The sequence below is a fragment of the Drosophila kikkawai genome, chromosome X (genome assembly GCF_030179895.1).
Source record: "Drosophila kikkawai strain 14028-0561.14 chromosome X, DkikHiC1v2, whole genome shotgun sequence".
NCBI lineage: Eukaryota > Metazoa > Arthropoda > Insecta > Diptera > Drosophilidae > Drosophila > Drosophila kikkawai.
The window spans coordinates 14,226,288-14,240,864 of record NC_091733.1 but is presented as its reverse complement, the minus strand read 5'-3'; the positions used below and the strand labels follow the sequence as shown (position 1 = coordinate 14,240,864).

Below are 14,577 nucleotides of genomic sequence, written 5' to 3'. Positions count from 1 at the left end.
CTAGAACATATTGAAAAAGTTATGAACAGGAAATGAAACGGAAGCTGACAGAAATCGCCGTTGCTGGTGAATGAAGTGCTGAGGACTATAGGGGCTTTCGGCCCTTTCTACGGGTCTTTTTTTTTTAGAGCTAACTCACCAGCTCTCCACCTCCACCTCCACCTCCACCCCTTTCCAGCTCACCAGCTCTCGCATCTCCTCCACCTAACCAGTGCCCAGTGACGGTGACTATCGGTGGCAGCTGCTTAATTGGTCCGGAATGCGCTTATCGACAACTGTTTTTCATGGCTTTTAGTGAGTTTTTTTTAGGGACGTCCCTAACGTCCCCTGGACGCCTAATAAAAGCCAGCGAAGGGCGCAACTGGCCAGCTAGAAGGGTTTGCCATGGAGGAGGAGAAGCATCGCATGCTGTATCAGGGCATGGATCCCTCTCAGGCATCGCCCAGACCTATATCCCAGTCGCCCTCGGAGCCACCCACCTACGATGATGCCATGGCCACAGAGCCACCGCTGGCCCACTTGGGCTTTCCGGCCGATCGTCGGCGTACCTTCTTTGCAGAGCCGCAACACCTGAGATATCGCCTGGAGGAGATGCCCTATTTGGTGAGCGAGCAGCCCCAGTTGCAGGTGGTTCCAGAACTCCCGGAGGAGGCGGAGTTGCAGGAGGAGCCAGAGATGCAGGAGCTGCCGTTGGAGAATCCAAATCCAGAGAGGAGGGAGCAACGCATCCTGGAGCATCCAGCTCCAGTGCATAGTGAGTTACAATCTGGGTTCTCTCTTGGTGGGGATTTCCTATTCCTATTTCCATCTTTCAAGCAGATTTCTTTGAGCTGACACCCCAGCCAAAGCTGGGCTCCCGGGCTCTGGAGATCATGTGCCCAGCTTGTGGTCAGCAGGGAGTGACTAGTGTGCGGAGGACAGCACATACTCGGACCCATGTTTCGGCCTTGTTGCTGTGCACTTTTGGGTGATAACACTTGGAGTACTTGTGTGTGTGTGTGTGTGCGAATCCTTAACCCCGAATCCATTTCAGCTGGTGCTGCTGTGCCTGCCTGTGGCCGTACTTGCTCAAGGGGTGTCGGATAACGAGGCATTACTGCTCCGTCTGCGAGATATTCCTGGGGGCGCATTATCCCAGGGGCTGCTGTGGATAGGCCGGATGCCGAGAGTCAGGATTCAGGAGTCAGTAGCCAGGATCGGTCTCGGATTTCAGCCATTGAGAGTATTTCCATGTGTGTGTGCTTGTGTGTGTGTGTGTGTGTGTGTGAATAAAGCTGACCACAAGGACTCGGGGCTTATTCGCTTGTAATGAGTAACAGAGCCGGGCGCGGCCGGAAATTGTTTGCCGGCAAATCGAATTGCCTACCTAAGCCCCACGTCCTTCATACCATCGTTTCATCGTTCTAACGTTCCACGTTCCCTGTCCCTTGTCCTTCATCCATCGTCCTTCGTCCGCCATTTTCCGCCCCCTCTTATTTTCCGCCCCAAATGATGCATAACTGGCCTAAACAAATTGCCTCATCATCACTCCGGTTCGAGCGAAATTCGACTCTCACATCCTGCCGCAGAGAGCGAATTGTTGCTGCTGTGGCTAGTGATTAATACCCTGCAGGAAGGGTATGCCAATTAGGGAGGAAGTTTGACTTGAAAAGATTAATTTAAAGTTTTTAAAAACGAATGTCTTGTAATATTTACCAAAAAAATAATCATAATAAATATTCAAATTTAAGTTTTATTTGTTTAACTATTCAAGTTCCAGGGTATCTGGGAATTATCACTTTTCAGCGATTTGTTTTGGCCTCCAGTTGCACTTTTTGTTCTTTGAGGTTTTCTGCCTATTTCAGTGTTTTGTGGGCTTTGTTCAATTTCGGGCTTGCATTTTGTTCAGCGGCGGCAAGCGTCGTTGATGGAAGCGGATTCAATTAGCGCCTGCAAACCTGGCCCTGGACATGGCATTGGCACTGGCACTGGCACTGGGTCGAAAAACAAAACCCAGAACTCGACAATTAGCTGGGTCACGAGGCAGCAACAACAATAAAGACCGTAAGAGCATTATGGCCGAGTAAGGACTCAGTAGCTTCACTGGCATCAAGTATACGCCACATTGTCCCACAGCATTTATTGCTTCTCTGCTGCCGTTAGCAATAATAATCATAACAATGATAATAGTAATATTAATAATAATAATAATAATGATAATAATAATAATATGTAATGTGAAAACAATGAAAATGAACTGACAACAGCAGAGGCCAGGGGAAATGTCCCCTCTCCCAATAACTTGGCAACTTTAATTAGATTAGCGAGCTTCTGCTTTGGCTTCTGCTTTTGCTTCTGACTTTGGCCTTTGTGTGGCTCATAAATATCAATAGTAAACAAACCGAATACACTTTATGGCCCACGAGGAGGAGGACAAGGATAAGGGCTAATTTTTGTGGGAAAAGTTAGTGAAGGCGAGTGTTTGTTTTTACTTGGTACCATTACAGCCAAGCTAAAGAGGGAAAACAGGGAAAGACATAATGCTATAGCACATGGCTATTTTGACAATATATAATATATATATTATAAATCCAATAACACCCTTATAACCTAGACATAAGCCCCAAAAACAGGCATCCAAAAATGTTTTCCTTCCGGAAATGGCAAACCAAAGGCAGGCGCTAATCAAATTACCACACATATCCGCACAAATCAACTGCAAAATGTTTTAATTAAGAGCGGAAGAAAGCGAGCAAAGGGTGGGCCATGGGGAGTTGGATGCCAAATTGCAATTGGAATTGCAATTGCAATTGCGATGCAAATCGCCGCACTGCGAATCGACAGCCGCAGTTAAGCCCAGCGGCAGTGACATCAGCATCGACAGCATCAACGCTAATAGCAGTAACAGTAACGGTAAACGTAATGTGTAACTGCTGCTGATCTTGGAACACACAGGTCACAGCGGCAACAAGCAGCGGCAATGGCAGCCACAAAAATACACCAACAAGTGCAACAGCCAGGAATAATGACAAGCAGAGTAGGCAAGGAGGAACTTTTAATACCCTTTAAGCAAAACACCTTTTGAAAAAGTTTTTCCAATTCAATTCCTATTTTAAATACTCATAAATTGGTTCTCTAATAAATATACCTTCTAAAGCCAAGCCAAGAAAAGACTTTCTTTCTTTAAATAGTACTCCAATAACTACACCAACAAACTCCATCAAAAAAATATAGAAAAATCCATACAGCTTTTTAACAACTTCTCTAAGAACTATATCAATAACTACACCAACAAAAAATTCTAAAAATTTAATAGGAAACCATCAATAATTAAAAACAATCCAAAGACCTTATAAACTTCTAATTTGTAATACCACAAAAGAAATATTACAACAACTACACCAACAACATAACCAACTAACATGAAAAAATAGTTGTTTTCCATTTCAATAAAATGGTATTTTGCATATTATACTTTTAAAAAAGCTGTTCTTTGTTAAAATATCACACCAATAATTACACCAACGATATAGAAGACAGACATTTTACTGCCCACCATGCTGGTAAACAGTTTACTAAGAAATCCCCATTGATCGGTAACTCAATCTCAATCTAAAGCAAAGTCAGCCGTTGCCGAGATAATAAAAACGGTTTCTTAAAAACTCCAACGGGAGCGTTGCCCATGCCCATTATCCCGAATCGCTGTAAACTACCTACTCCTGCTTCTTGTCCTAGTCCTACTCCTACTCTGGGCTGTGTGTTTGCCCCAAAACTCGCGTCACGTAGCCAAGCAAATGAACTGCAACTGACTTCTGGCTGTGCAACTTCCATGGCACCCATACCCGCGGAAAAGCCTCTGTCGCGTCGCTGGTTTGCCCAGGCGCAGGCGTCGACAGGATTCGGGGATACGGCCGATGCCAAAGCCGATGCCGAGTCCATTCACCAAAACACAAGTTCGGCTCCTGGCGTGCGGCATGTGTTGCAACTGGCTATATGAGTTGCTGGCAGAGCCTTTGGTGCCTCAATTGCGCCTCGCTCGTTGGCCAGGCAGCACGTCCTAGCGAGTAACCCGGGAGTCCTGCGAGACCATCGTCGTCGGCCGGCTTGGGATTTACGCGTAAGCAGCTCAATAACCGAACCGAAACTGAAACTGAAGACTGAGCCGCGAGTTTATTATCCTTCGAGTGCGCCCGGCTAGTGTCTGCTGTGGTTTTTTTCCAGTGTTTTTCTTGCCTTTGTTATTGTTGTTGTTGTTGCCGGCTTTCGTTGGTGTGTTGTTGGTAAATTTTTGGTGCCGGTGCCGTTGCCCTTGCCGGTGGTGCGGTTACAGCAGTCCCTTTCCTCGTGTGCGTGCAATTAGCGGCGGAATGGCGGCTGCCCCGAGCCGCAATCGGTGCCGCTCCAAGACAATGCCGGGAGCGCAACGCCTGCACTTTGTTCTGTTTGTCCTTTTGGGCCTGACACTGGCAACGTTGGCAACCGGAAATGACGCTATTTCCGCGCCGAAATCACCAAAGGACCTGCAGCAGCCATCACCGAATCGGCAGCAGGACATCGAAGATGATGGTGCCACCCGAACAGACAAGGACTTTGACTTTGCCGCCTATGTGAATGGTGAGTGATCAAAAAAGAATAAAACTTCAGGCTGCCATCCAACCGCAAAATGCAAATTAGCCTCAGACTTGCGCCGAAAGCCAATTTAAGTGCTCCAAGTGGTCACAAAACAATTGGGTTTTGGTCTTTAACTTTGACCAACTTCAAGCTCTTGGCCGCAAATGTATACGATTTGGCTTGAAAATGGGTGGAAAGTGGTGGGTGGTTTTGGTAGAGAATATTTTATATTTTAAACTAAACTAAACTTTAATTGGTTAGTAATACTTAATAGTTAAAAGGGTAAAAGAATTCTTCAATTCACTTTCCTCAGACTTTATTATATTATATCAAAAACTAATGGAATCCCAATAAACACATGCACTTGGCATTGGCAATTTAGAGAGCCAAATCCTCTCCAGATTTAAATCAGTGATTTTCCAAACAATTTCCCTCCTGCCAAATGCGTAATCGTTCGTGACAACAAGAGCAATTTAGAGAAAATTTCAAATAGAATATTTGCACTTTCTAGCTGTCGGCATATATATATTTATATTACAGATAGAATAACTGAAATCGCATGATGCCTACGGTAACAAAAATGTTTGCTTTGCTAAGCAAAAATTGCAATTTAAATGCAGTTTAAATTGTGATCAATTTGTGATGTAAAAGTGAGGATTGTAAATGTATTTTTTATATGAAATTAAGAAAATGTATAACGACTAATAGAGGATAAAAAATATATACTAATATAAGATAAATATAAAACATAAAAATGGGAAAGTAAGAACGATTTGGAACTAAATATACTTAAAAAATGGTATTTTTTTTTATTAAATATATATATAAAATCTTAAATTACATTTATATTTTATTGTTTTAATTTTAATAATTTTTTGGGTTCTCCTGGTGAGTGTCAGGAGACTTAAACAGCTTTCACAAAAGTCACACACAAAAAAAAAGCTAACCGACCGCACTGACAAACATTTCGAAACGTAAAATGTATTTATACCACTTGTAACTGCAAAATGTAATTTTGTTGAAATCACAAAATGTGTGCCAGCACCCACACACCACAGACACACACATACTCCAAAACCTGGAAAGCAATGGCATTACTCATACGCAACGTGGTCTCCCCACTATATATGCTATAAATTTTTGCCTGTCAATATGCTTAGCCATCGAACGTTGGCCAAATCACAAAGCAATTAAATTGGGAAAACACTTGGACAAACACATCTGAGTGTTGTCCAAAAGTGGATAATGGCACAATAATTGCCAGTGTGACAGATACTCTATTTTTTTGGAAGGGGAAAACTTGTTGCCCCATGTCAGTTACTCCATCATTCCATCATCTTCATCCCGTTAACACTTTAAATGGCCAGAGGCCAAAGGGAACACCTACATATGTACGTTCATTTTCTCATGGTCTTGGCCATAAATTATAGCCCGAAAGGAGGAGAAGTGTGTGCTTATGGAAGGTGTGAGTTTACAGGCATTGCTTTGCTTAAAGGAAAGATTTGTTTTGGAGAAGAAAATCTTCAACAAAGAAACAAAGAAAATAAGTTATCAAGAAACTGAGCTTTGTTAAGGGATAAAAATAGCTTTCATCTCAGAAAGGATACCTCATAACTATCCCCACTTATTAACTATACTTAAGATCGTCCTGCTCTTCATACTTTATAGCTTTTTTTTGTTCAACATTTCACTGATTTGGAAACTGCAATAGTTGACAAAAAATAGAAAGTTAAATCCCCTGCCAAACTGCTGAAGCAACCCTCGTTTTTCCAGCATCACTATGAACATATGGTTCACATTTAAGCCTGGCCATAAGCCGTTTGTTTGCCGCTTGTTTACTTGTTTGCTTATTTGTTTGTTAGCCAGTGTTTGTTTGTTTGTCGCCTTCCTGGTCGCATGTTCATGCCGCTATCTCCATTTTCCATTGTCACCGATTTTCCCAAGGCAAAAGTAACCCTAGAGAGTTGGCACTTATAGGTGATTTTAAATAGAAAATTTTATACTTTGCTTTTTTTTTTTTGAGTTTCATTAAGCTAAAAAGCTGTTTTCATATTTTTAGAAATTATTTTAATTTCTTAATTTAATTTTCTTTTTATATTTTAAAGTGTAAACTATTATTTAAGCTAGATTACCTGCTTTCAAAACCTAATTAATTCATTTTTTAAAATTTAAAGAAACTTTTGCATTTCTGTTAATCTCTCAGGCATTTCTGCTCTTCTGCCTGGTTTTCTGTCTGAGTTTTTCCTGCGCTTTTCCACCGAAATACCTACGTTGTTGTTGTGCTGTCCATAAGCAGATAATCAAAAGTAAATAAAAACATTTTTCATTGTGTGATTCGCTCATTCATCTCCCACACACAGAGAGTGAGAGGCTGAGGGAAGTCTGAGGAGCTTCGACTAAGTAAATACATTTTTCCGCACAGAAAAATACATATTTTTCGTGTGGGTTATCATTCCAGGGAAAGGAGGAAAATGAAGGGGATGAGCCTTAGCTCAGACTTTTGGTATTTTATGAATTATTTCGTAGCTCATTAACGGAAACACGTTTAAGTACTTAAATAATCAACGCCCGGCGGCCTCCTTCCGCCTTTTGGCACGTAAAACTTTTGTCAGTCAGTCAATCTCAATCTCTCATTGCCATGTGTGTGTGAGTGGGTGTGTGTGTGTGTGTGGCTATAGGTAATTATTTCAATGATTATTGGAATTTGTTTTGAAAGGATCTCCAAGCCGAGCGTTTAATTAACTCTGAAGACACTTTGATTGAACCAATTAGAGCCTTAATCATATTAAACAACTGGAACACAATCGGATCTTAGCGAATATATATATTTGCATATATACCATATTTGATTGCTTTTTGTGCTAAAGTAGACAAATTTCTGTCTCAAATATAAGCATTTTGTGAGCTAAGTAATTGGTTATTGAATCTTTGGGGGTTAATTTGAAGTTTATAGATGATGGATTAATAATTCAAATGAGAAATTTAAGAGGGGAGAAAATAAATATAAATATATTAATTACATTACTATTTTATATTAATTTTTTAATTGGTTTCTTAAAACCTAGCTTATATTTGTAAATTTTAAAATATTTGTCAAGCTATCTTAATCTTTCTTACTTTTAATTACTTTATTATTTTATTACTTACTTATTTAGTTGCTCATTTAAACCTCTTCTTTTTAACACTTCCTACTTTTCTACATTTTATTTAATGACTATTTTTTTAGTGTTTGCTTAAATTTTTATAGTAAAAAGTTCTGTCTTTTGGCTTCTATAGGTTTTATCTTTCAGCATTAAAAACTCTTTTAACGAGGCAACTTCTTTTTTATAAGCCTTTTATAAGCCCAACTCTGTATGCATTAACAGCTTTTAGTTAAACAAAAAAAATTATGGAAAAAAACCAACTAAAACAAAATCTCTAAAAATTAATTTAGGCACAGCTCTGCGGGCAGTCTGTTTTGGAAAATATTAAAATTGAATGCATTAGTTAATTACACATTAAAATTATTCACTTTTGGCTTTTCTGCGGGTCTGTATACTGTTGATTTTAGTGGCTTGGTTTAATTGGCCGAAACTTTAGCCAGAAATACACCAGACAGAATATGTTATGATGATGAGAGTCCTGAGAAAGGCATTACCACTCACGTAGAATACGGTAATCGAGTGCCAAGTGCCAAGAGTTGCCCTCTGCCGAGAGTTGCCCAATTAATAATTGTCGTCCTGCGATATGTATGTAGCCCAGTTCACTTGTCGTCGGACAATTGTCCTTACTCACTCAGCCTAATTAGCGTGCAATGCATTTTGAGGCAAGCGTGATGCACTGGAAAAAACTTGCGAAATTCTTAAAAATGTGCTAGGATAATATCAAATTATTGTAATAAATTTTATAGCTTGTCTTGGTTATAAATTAAAGAATTAAATATACAGATTATTTAAGATTAATATTTTGATAATATTGAATAATCAAAAAATATTTTTAAATATATATTTTAATAACCTTTTCAAATGATATTTTTCTTAGAATTTTTCTTTCTAGAAAATTTAACATATAAATAAAATAAGGATTCATTTCAAGTACATACTATTTCCCTAAGTGCACTTGTGCCTTGTGCAAATTATAGGCCAATTGGCCACGCCTACTTCTGCATTTTGGTTGGGGAATTTATTTTTATATGCTGCTCGTTAGGGATAATACAGCATCCGTTTTAGCCGGCGCTTTTATCGCTCTCGTCCTGCGGCTGCATGCGTTAAGAGCTTTGACTTTGTCTGCAAAATTGCTCCAAATGTCGTCGTCGTCGTCGTCGTCGTCATCGTCGTTGTCTTTGTTGTTGCACCAAGCACCGAGATAATGCCACCGATGAGCCCCTTCCTAGATCCTAGATCCTGGCAGGACGCAGTAATGGTGGAGGGGCATCCTTAAGTGCTGGCAATGCCCGGAACAATTTGGCACCACATTGCGTATGATTAATATAAATTGTTTGGACTTCATTCTCGCCCACTCTGTCTACCTCTCCCTCTCTCTCTCTCTCTCTCACTGTCTCTTTTTCTCTTGTTCTTACCCATTGACACCCCTTTGAAAAGGCCAGGAGATTGAGGTCCTGAATTTGCCAGCACTTAAAGGAATTGCCACACGCTCTTAGAACAGAGCAGCCCGGCCTTTGGGAGCCACTAATTTGGGATTTAGTTGTCGTTTTTAATGATAACACTGAATGCCATTTTATTTTTAATTAGTTTTGGGTTTAATTCATTTAGTTTTAACCACAAACTGTGATTTTTTGGCTGTTTATCAAGTGATTTCTTGATTATTTTATTATAGCTTATTAGGAATTACTAAGATTTTTATTGAAAATATTTTTTTGTATTAAAATATTTACTGAAATCTTAAATAATATTAAAAAAAAGATATATATAACTTAAAAATATATTTTTACTAAAATTTAAAGCCTGAAATGTTTTTATTATTTTCCTAGTGCCGTAGTTTTTTTGCTTTTTGATTTATCGATCGATCAACTGACTCAGACATGTATTTCCCTAGCAGCTCGCTGTCTCTCTTTTCCCATATGCTTAAAGCGTGTATTTAGCTTCTTGGCTAAAAAGGTGGCTTTGTTGTTGTGACGGTTCCGGTAACTGTTGTTGTTGTTGTTGTTGCCGCTTCAGCTGCCAGATGCCATGGCCCAAAGTGTCGCATTACTGAAAGTGCGACAGTCACAGCGAATGCAAGGGCACTCTTATCCATCATACACGTAGCCAAAATATGTCCCATTATTATTTATCAAGATTTTGAAGGAAGTCATTGTATATCTTAGAATATTAAATACTGAAGGAGAAGGTAGCTTATTGTCTACGCAAGTCTTTGAATGCGGGCGTAAGAGGAGTTTATATATATATGGGGAATATAAGAAGAAAATACAGGGAAAATATGAAGAAAATAGGGGAATATATGGAGAAAAAATTAGGAATATATGAGGAACATACGGGGAATATATGAGGAATATACTGGGAATATATAAAAAAATATTGGGAATTTATGAGGAATATATGAGGAATATATAAGAAATATTTGAGGAATATACGGGGAATATATGGGGATTATACGGGGAATATATGGGGATTATATGAGGAAAATATGAGGAATATATGAGGAATACATGGGGATTATATGAGGAAAATATGAGGAATATATGGAAAAATTATGAGGAATATATGGGGAATTTATGGTAAATATATGGGGAATTTATGAGGAATATTTGGGGAATATATGGGGAATTTATGAGTAATTTATCAGGAGTATATGGGGAGTTTATGAGGAATATATGGGGAATTTATGATATATATATATGAGGAATATACGGGGAATATATGGGGATTATACGGGGAATATATGGGGATTATATGAGGAAAATATGAGGAATATATGAGGAATACATGGGGATTATATGAGGAAAATATGAGGAATATATGGAGAAATTATGAGGAATATATGGGGAATTTATGGGAAATATATGGGGAATTTATGAGGAATATTTGGGGAATATATGGGGAATTTATGAGTAATTTATCAGGAGTATATGGGGAGTTTATGAGGAATATATGGGGAATTTATGAGGAATATACGATGAATACATGTACGAGATATATGTATATGAGAAATGTCCATTTGTTTCTCTGTACTTCTTAACTTCACTCCTATCCACTGCTCTTAGCTCGGTGCTCCTTCTAGTCCCTGATTGGGTGTGCTGATGCCGATGCCGCAGGGCCAGCAGCAGCAGCAGGAAAATCGCAACAGCATCAGCCGCACGCACCAAGCTCAACTTTGCCATCATTTGTAGTTTTGCATGTGCCAAGTGCCGTCCCCCGGAACAACCAAAAAAAAAAATAAGGAAAAGGAAAGGAATAACAAAAAAAGAAAATAATCATAAAAAACTGCATAAAAAGCGCGTACACTCTTCAAAAATTCAACGGCTTGCTAGGAAAGCAAAACGCAAAACGGAAAGCGGAAAGGCCACAGGCCACGGCAAAACGAAAGAAAAGCCAGCCAAAAGTGCAGGGAAAATTGGGGGTTCGAGTGGTCGCAGGAGGGACGCCGACGCCGACGATTGTTGCAGCAGCTTGTTTAAATTTTATGTCCTGGCTTTTTATACTTGTTAAGCCGCCACCTACCGCTCAGCGAAGGGGCGTGCCAACCGCCGCCCACCAAGTGCTGCTCCTTTTGCCTGTGTACCTTTTTTTTGGCTGTTGCACCCGGCGACAGGTGGAGGCATCGTCACACAGGTGGCGGCAAACAGTGAGCCATAAAATAACAGCATCCCCCGAAATTGTACGCAGGGAAGCACAGATTTCAAGTGTAATTTTTACCACCTCGCCAGGGAGTTTCAAAAAGTCATGAAGAAAACTTGGTGGGAGTATAAGTCAAAGTATTGAGAAGCGCAGAGGAAGGCGCTGAGGAAGATGACTTGAGAAGCGCAGAGGAAGGCGCTAAGAAAGCCGTCTTGAAACAATGAGAGGGCGCGTAGAGAGTTGGCCCTGAAAATGAATATATGTAGATGACTTCTTGGGGTTTCTATAAAATTTCTGTTAAATTCTTAAAGCAAAGTTTGAGCCCAAGGCCCAAGCTTTAACTCACTTGAATCATATACTTTTTCGCACAACCATTTTCCCCACAACGCTGGCTCAATGAAGTGATAAACTGGCAACATTTAGTCCTTTTGTCTTTGCCCCAACTGCCTCCTTTCTGCTCTCTCTCTCTCTCTCCCTTTGCCTGTTGTGTTTTATGACTGGAGAAAAGCAAAGAAAGTAAAGGAAAAGCAAGGGAAAGCAAACAGAGCCATGGAAGGGGGGGAACTTTCAGGCGCAACTTCAGCTCAAAAATCAAATGACAATAAACAAAAGAGTGGGCGGGCCGTAAAATAAATTAACCTTGAAGTTCAATGTGCAACTCAATTTGCTGCCGTCCTCGAAAATTGTTGCTTATTGTGGGCCAAAAGGGTTCATAAAATGCCAGCCATCCAAATCTCTCTAATCCTTTAATCCCTAAGCCACAAGTTTTTTTTAATGGAGTTGTCATGATCTGTTTGTGTGAATGGCAATACAATTGCTGGAAAAGATTGAGTGTTTTAGAGAAAAGAAAAATTGGGAATTTATAAGGAAATATTTGGAAAATAAACCTAATTCTTGGTTATTTCATTTATCTACTCCTAACTGTGTATAAAAAACACCTGTTAAAAGCTTAAAGGTGGAGAGACGGGTGGCACTGGCAAAGCTAAAATAAAACTGGAAATGAGAAATGGCTGGCCAAAAGCAAAGGTCAAAGTATCAGTTCGATAATGACCCATCATAATGGAGCCAAAGAATCGCTTTCACCGCATGCATTATTGAAGTGAAAGACAAAGAGCGACCACAAAGCAAATTTAAACAAACATTTCCTTTCAAAGGACACCCAATCCCCCACCTCTACGATCTGAAGGGGTGAAGACCAAGGGGGAGTGGGTAAGGTCAGCCTGAGCCCCTGTAAAAGGTGGCAAACTAACCGCGGAGACCGATTCCGTAACGCACAAAGTCCATTTACATAAATGTTAATCCCCGATTGCAGACCTGTTTCCACACACACACACACACACTCGAGGGGTTCACCTTTGAACTTTGGCCACATCAAATTAAATAAAAGGTTAGCATTAGCAGCTTGCCCAGCAGCGACAGGGAGGTGAAGGATAGATAGGGCGACGCCTAATGCACAGTGTGATGTATTTGCAGATATTAATAATAATAACACCACTTGTGGCCTTTGGATTCAGCAAGTTGTGTGGATGTCAAAGGTCAAGAAAAGTCTTTTTTATGCCATCAAGCTATTAGTTACAAAATTATTTGGTGTATTTATTATTATTTAAGAATATAATCACTCTAAATTGATATTATTCCTTTCCAAAAGTGTAATATATTGAGCTCTTGTAACTCACCGTGCATTAGAGTCCTTCATTTGTCGTTCGCCGCCTCTGGGGCTGTCCTTTGAAATATGGTAATGACCACAAGCAAGGACATCAATTGACGTTGGCGCATTTGTTTTGCTCCATACCGTTTGCCCTATTAATATTTCACGTTTCATATTCGCATTCGCATTTGTCCCGCTCCATGCTTCATGCTCCATGTTGTCCTTGTCCATGTCCTGCTCCATGTCCTTGTCCCTGCTCCTCCCCTCTGGGAGACCCTGGAACGCTTACCTGGCCTGACTCCGGACGTCTGGCCATGTCAGCGCAGTTGAAAAGGGTTTTTGTGTTCGCTCGCATTTCCCATTGGCATCTTCCGTCGCTTTCCGGTTTTCCCCCAAAACCCGGCGTTTTCCTTTCCCAGTTTTCGGTTTCAACTGCGGTCGGTGGAACAGGCATGTATTTTAATTGTGTTGACTTTGTAAATGATCCATTCATAATGCTACTCGAAGGCATCGTCATCGTCATCATCGGCATTACCATGGCACTGCCTCTGGGCCTTTTAGCCTGGTTTTAATGGCCGCATTTAAGCCGGGCCCGAATCAGACTTGTAAAAAAATACTCGAGAGATTTACAGCCATAAAGTACCCTGTATCAGTAGATGTAACCCTGGAATGCAATTAATAATTGTGTTTTTATTAAGAAAGAATATAGTTAAAAAATTAAGAAATTTTAAGAAAATTGAAGAAAATTTTACAAAATTTAAGAAAAAGCTATAAAAAATTAAAGTAAAAAAAACTTATAAATATATTTAAATATTTTACCATTAAAAATTACTTTGAGTTTTAATTTATTTGTATTTTTTATTTAAAACAAAAGCCAACTTCCTGCGAGATTTAGGGAAGTATTTAAACCACGACACTTATTCCTGTAGTTTAAAATATAAAATACACTTCTTTTCCCTAACAATTACAGGGAATATATATATAAAAAAAAAAATATTCCAAAAAAGAAAAACGATGCCAGACCAAATGAAATGAAACGAAAATCGATAATGAATTAATTTTCGAGGCACCGAAGGCAAATGGCGCAGACAAATTTATGACTGTGGGTTCCCGGCTCCGCTCCACTGCAATGATGTTACACTGCCTCGTCTCCCGGAGATCCCCTCCCCCGGCAGAAATTTCCATTCTCCGGTCAGTTCGGAACCCCCTCAACTGTTCAACTGTTCACTGGCCACTGAGAGAGCATTTAAGGTTAAGCCTTTGGCTCAGTAAAAGCAAAGGGGATAGAATTAATCGGGCACTGGGAAAAAATATTAATAAAAAATGCAAAAGAAATAAATCTCTACAGATTTCTAGGAATATATGAGGGGAAAATTGTGGAGGATGTTGGGAAAATCAGTTGAATGAATGAATTAGGTTTCCAAAAGGTGATTCTAGCTATGATTTAACTTGTAAATAAATTCTTAAAATATTTGTAAGACTTTAAGAATAATTTATTTTAATTTATATAAATTTAATAAATATTTATAATATTTATATTTATATAAATTAGAGCATTTCTTT

General features: G+C 39.6%; 2 protein-coding genes across 2 annotated transcripts in view; both read left to right on the top strand.

Annotated features, from left to right (window-relative positions):
- Window positions 1-369: 369 nt before the first annotated feature.
- LOC108080063 (uncharacterized) lies at window positions 370-1,703 on the top strand. Its single transcript, XM_017174646.2, has 3 exons — window positions 370-754; window positions 820-967; window positions 1,034-1,703. The coding sequence occupies exons 1-3, from the start codon at window positions 385-387 to the stop codon at window positions 1,152-1,154; spliced, it is 639 nt and encodes a 212-aa protein (XP_017030135.1). The 5' UTR covers window positions 370-384; the 3' UTR covers window positions 1,155-1,703.
- A 2,332-nt stretch (window positions 1,704-4,035) lies between these two features.
- Window positions 4,036-14,577, top strand: part of LOC108079990 (LIM domain-containing protein A) — a 44,632-nt gene continuing 34,090 nt past the window's right edge. Inside the window, exon 1 of the mRNA XM_041775060.2 lies at window positions 4,036-4,593. Within this exon, the coding sequence (XP_041630994.1) occupies window positions 4,347-4,593 (247 nt within the window). The 5' untranslated portion in view covers window positions 4,036-4,346. The remainder of the gene's footprint in view (window positions 4,594-14,577) is intronic.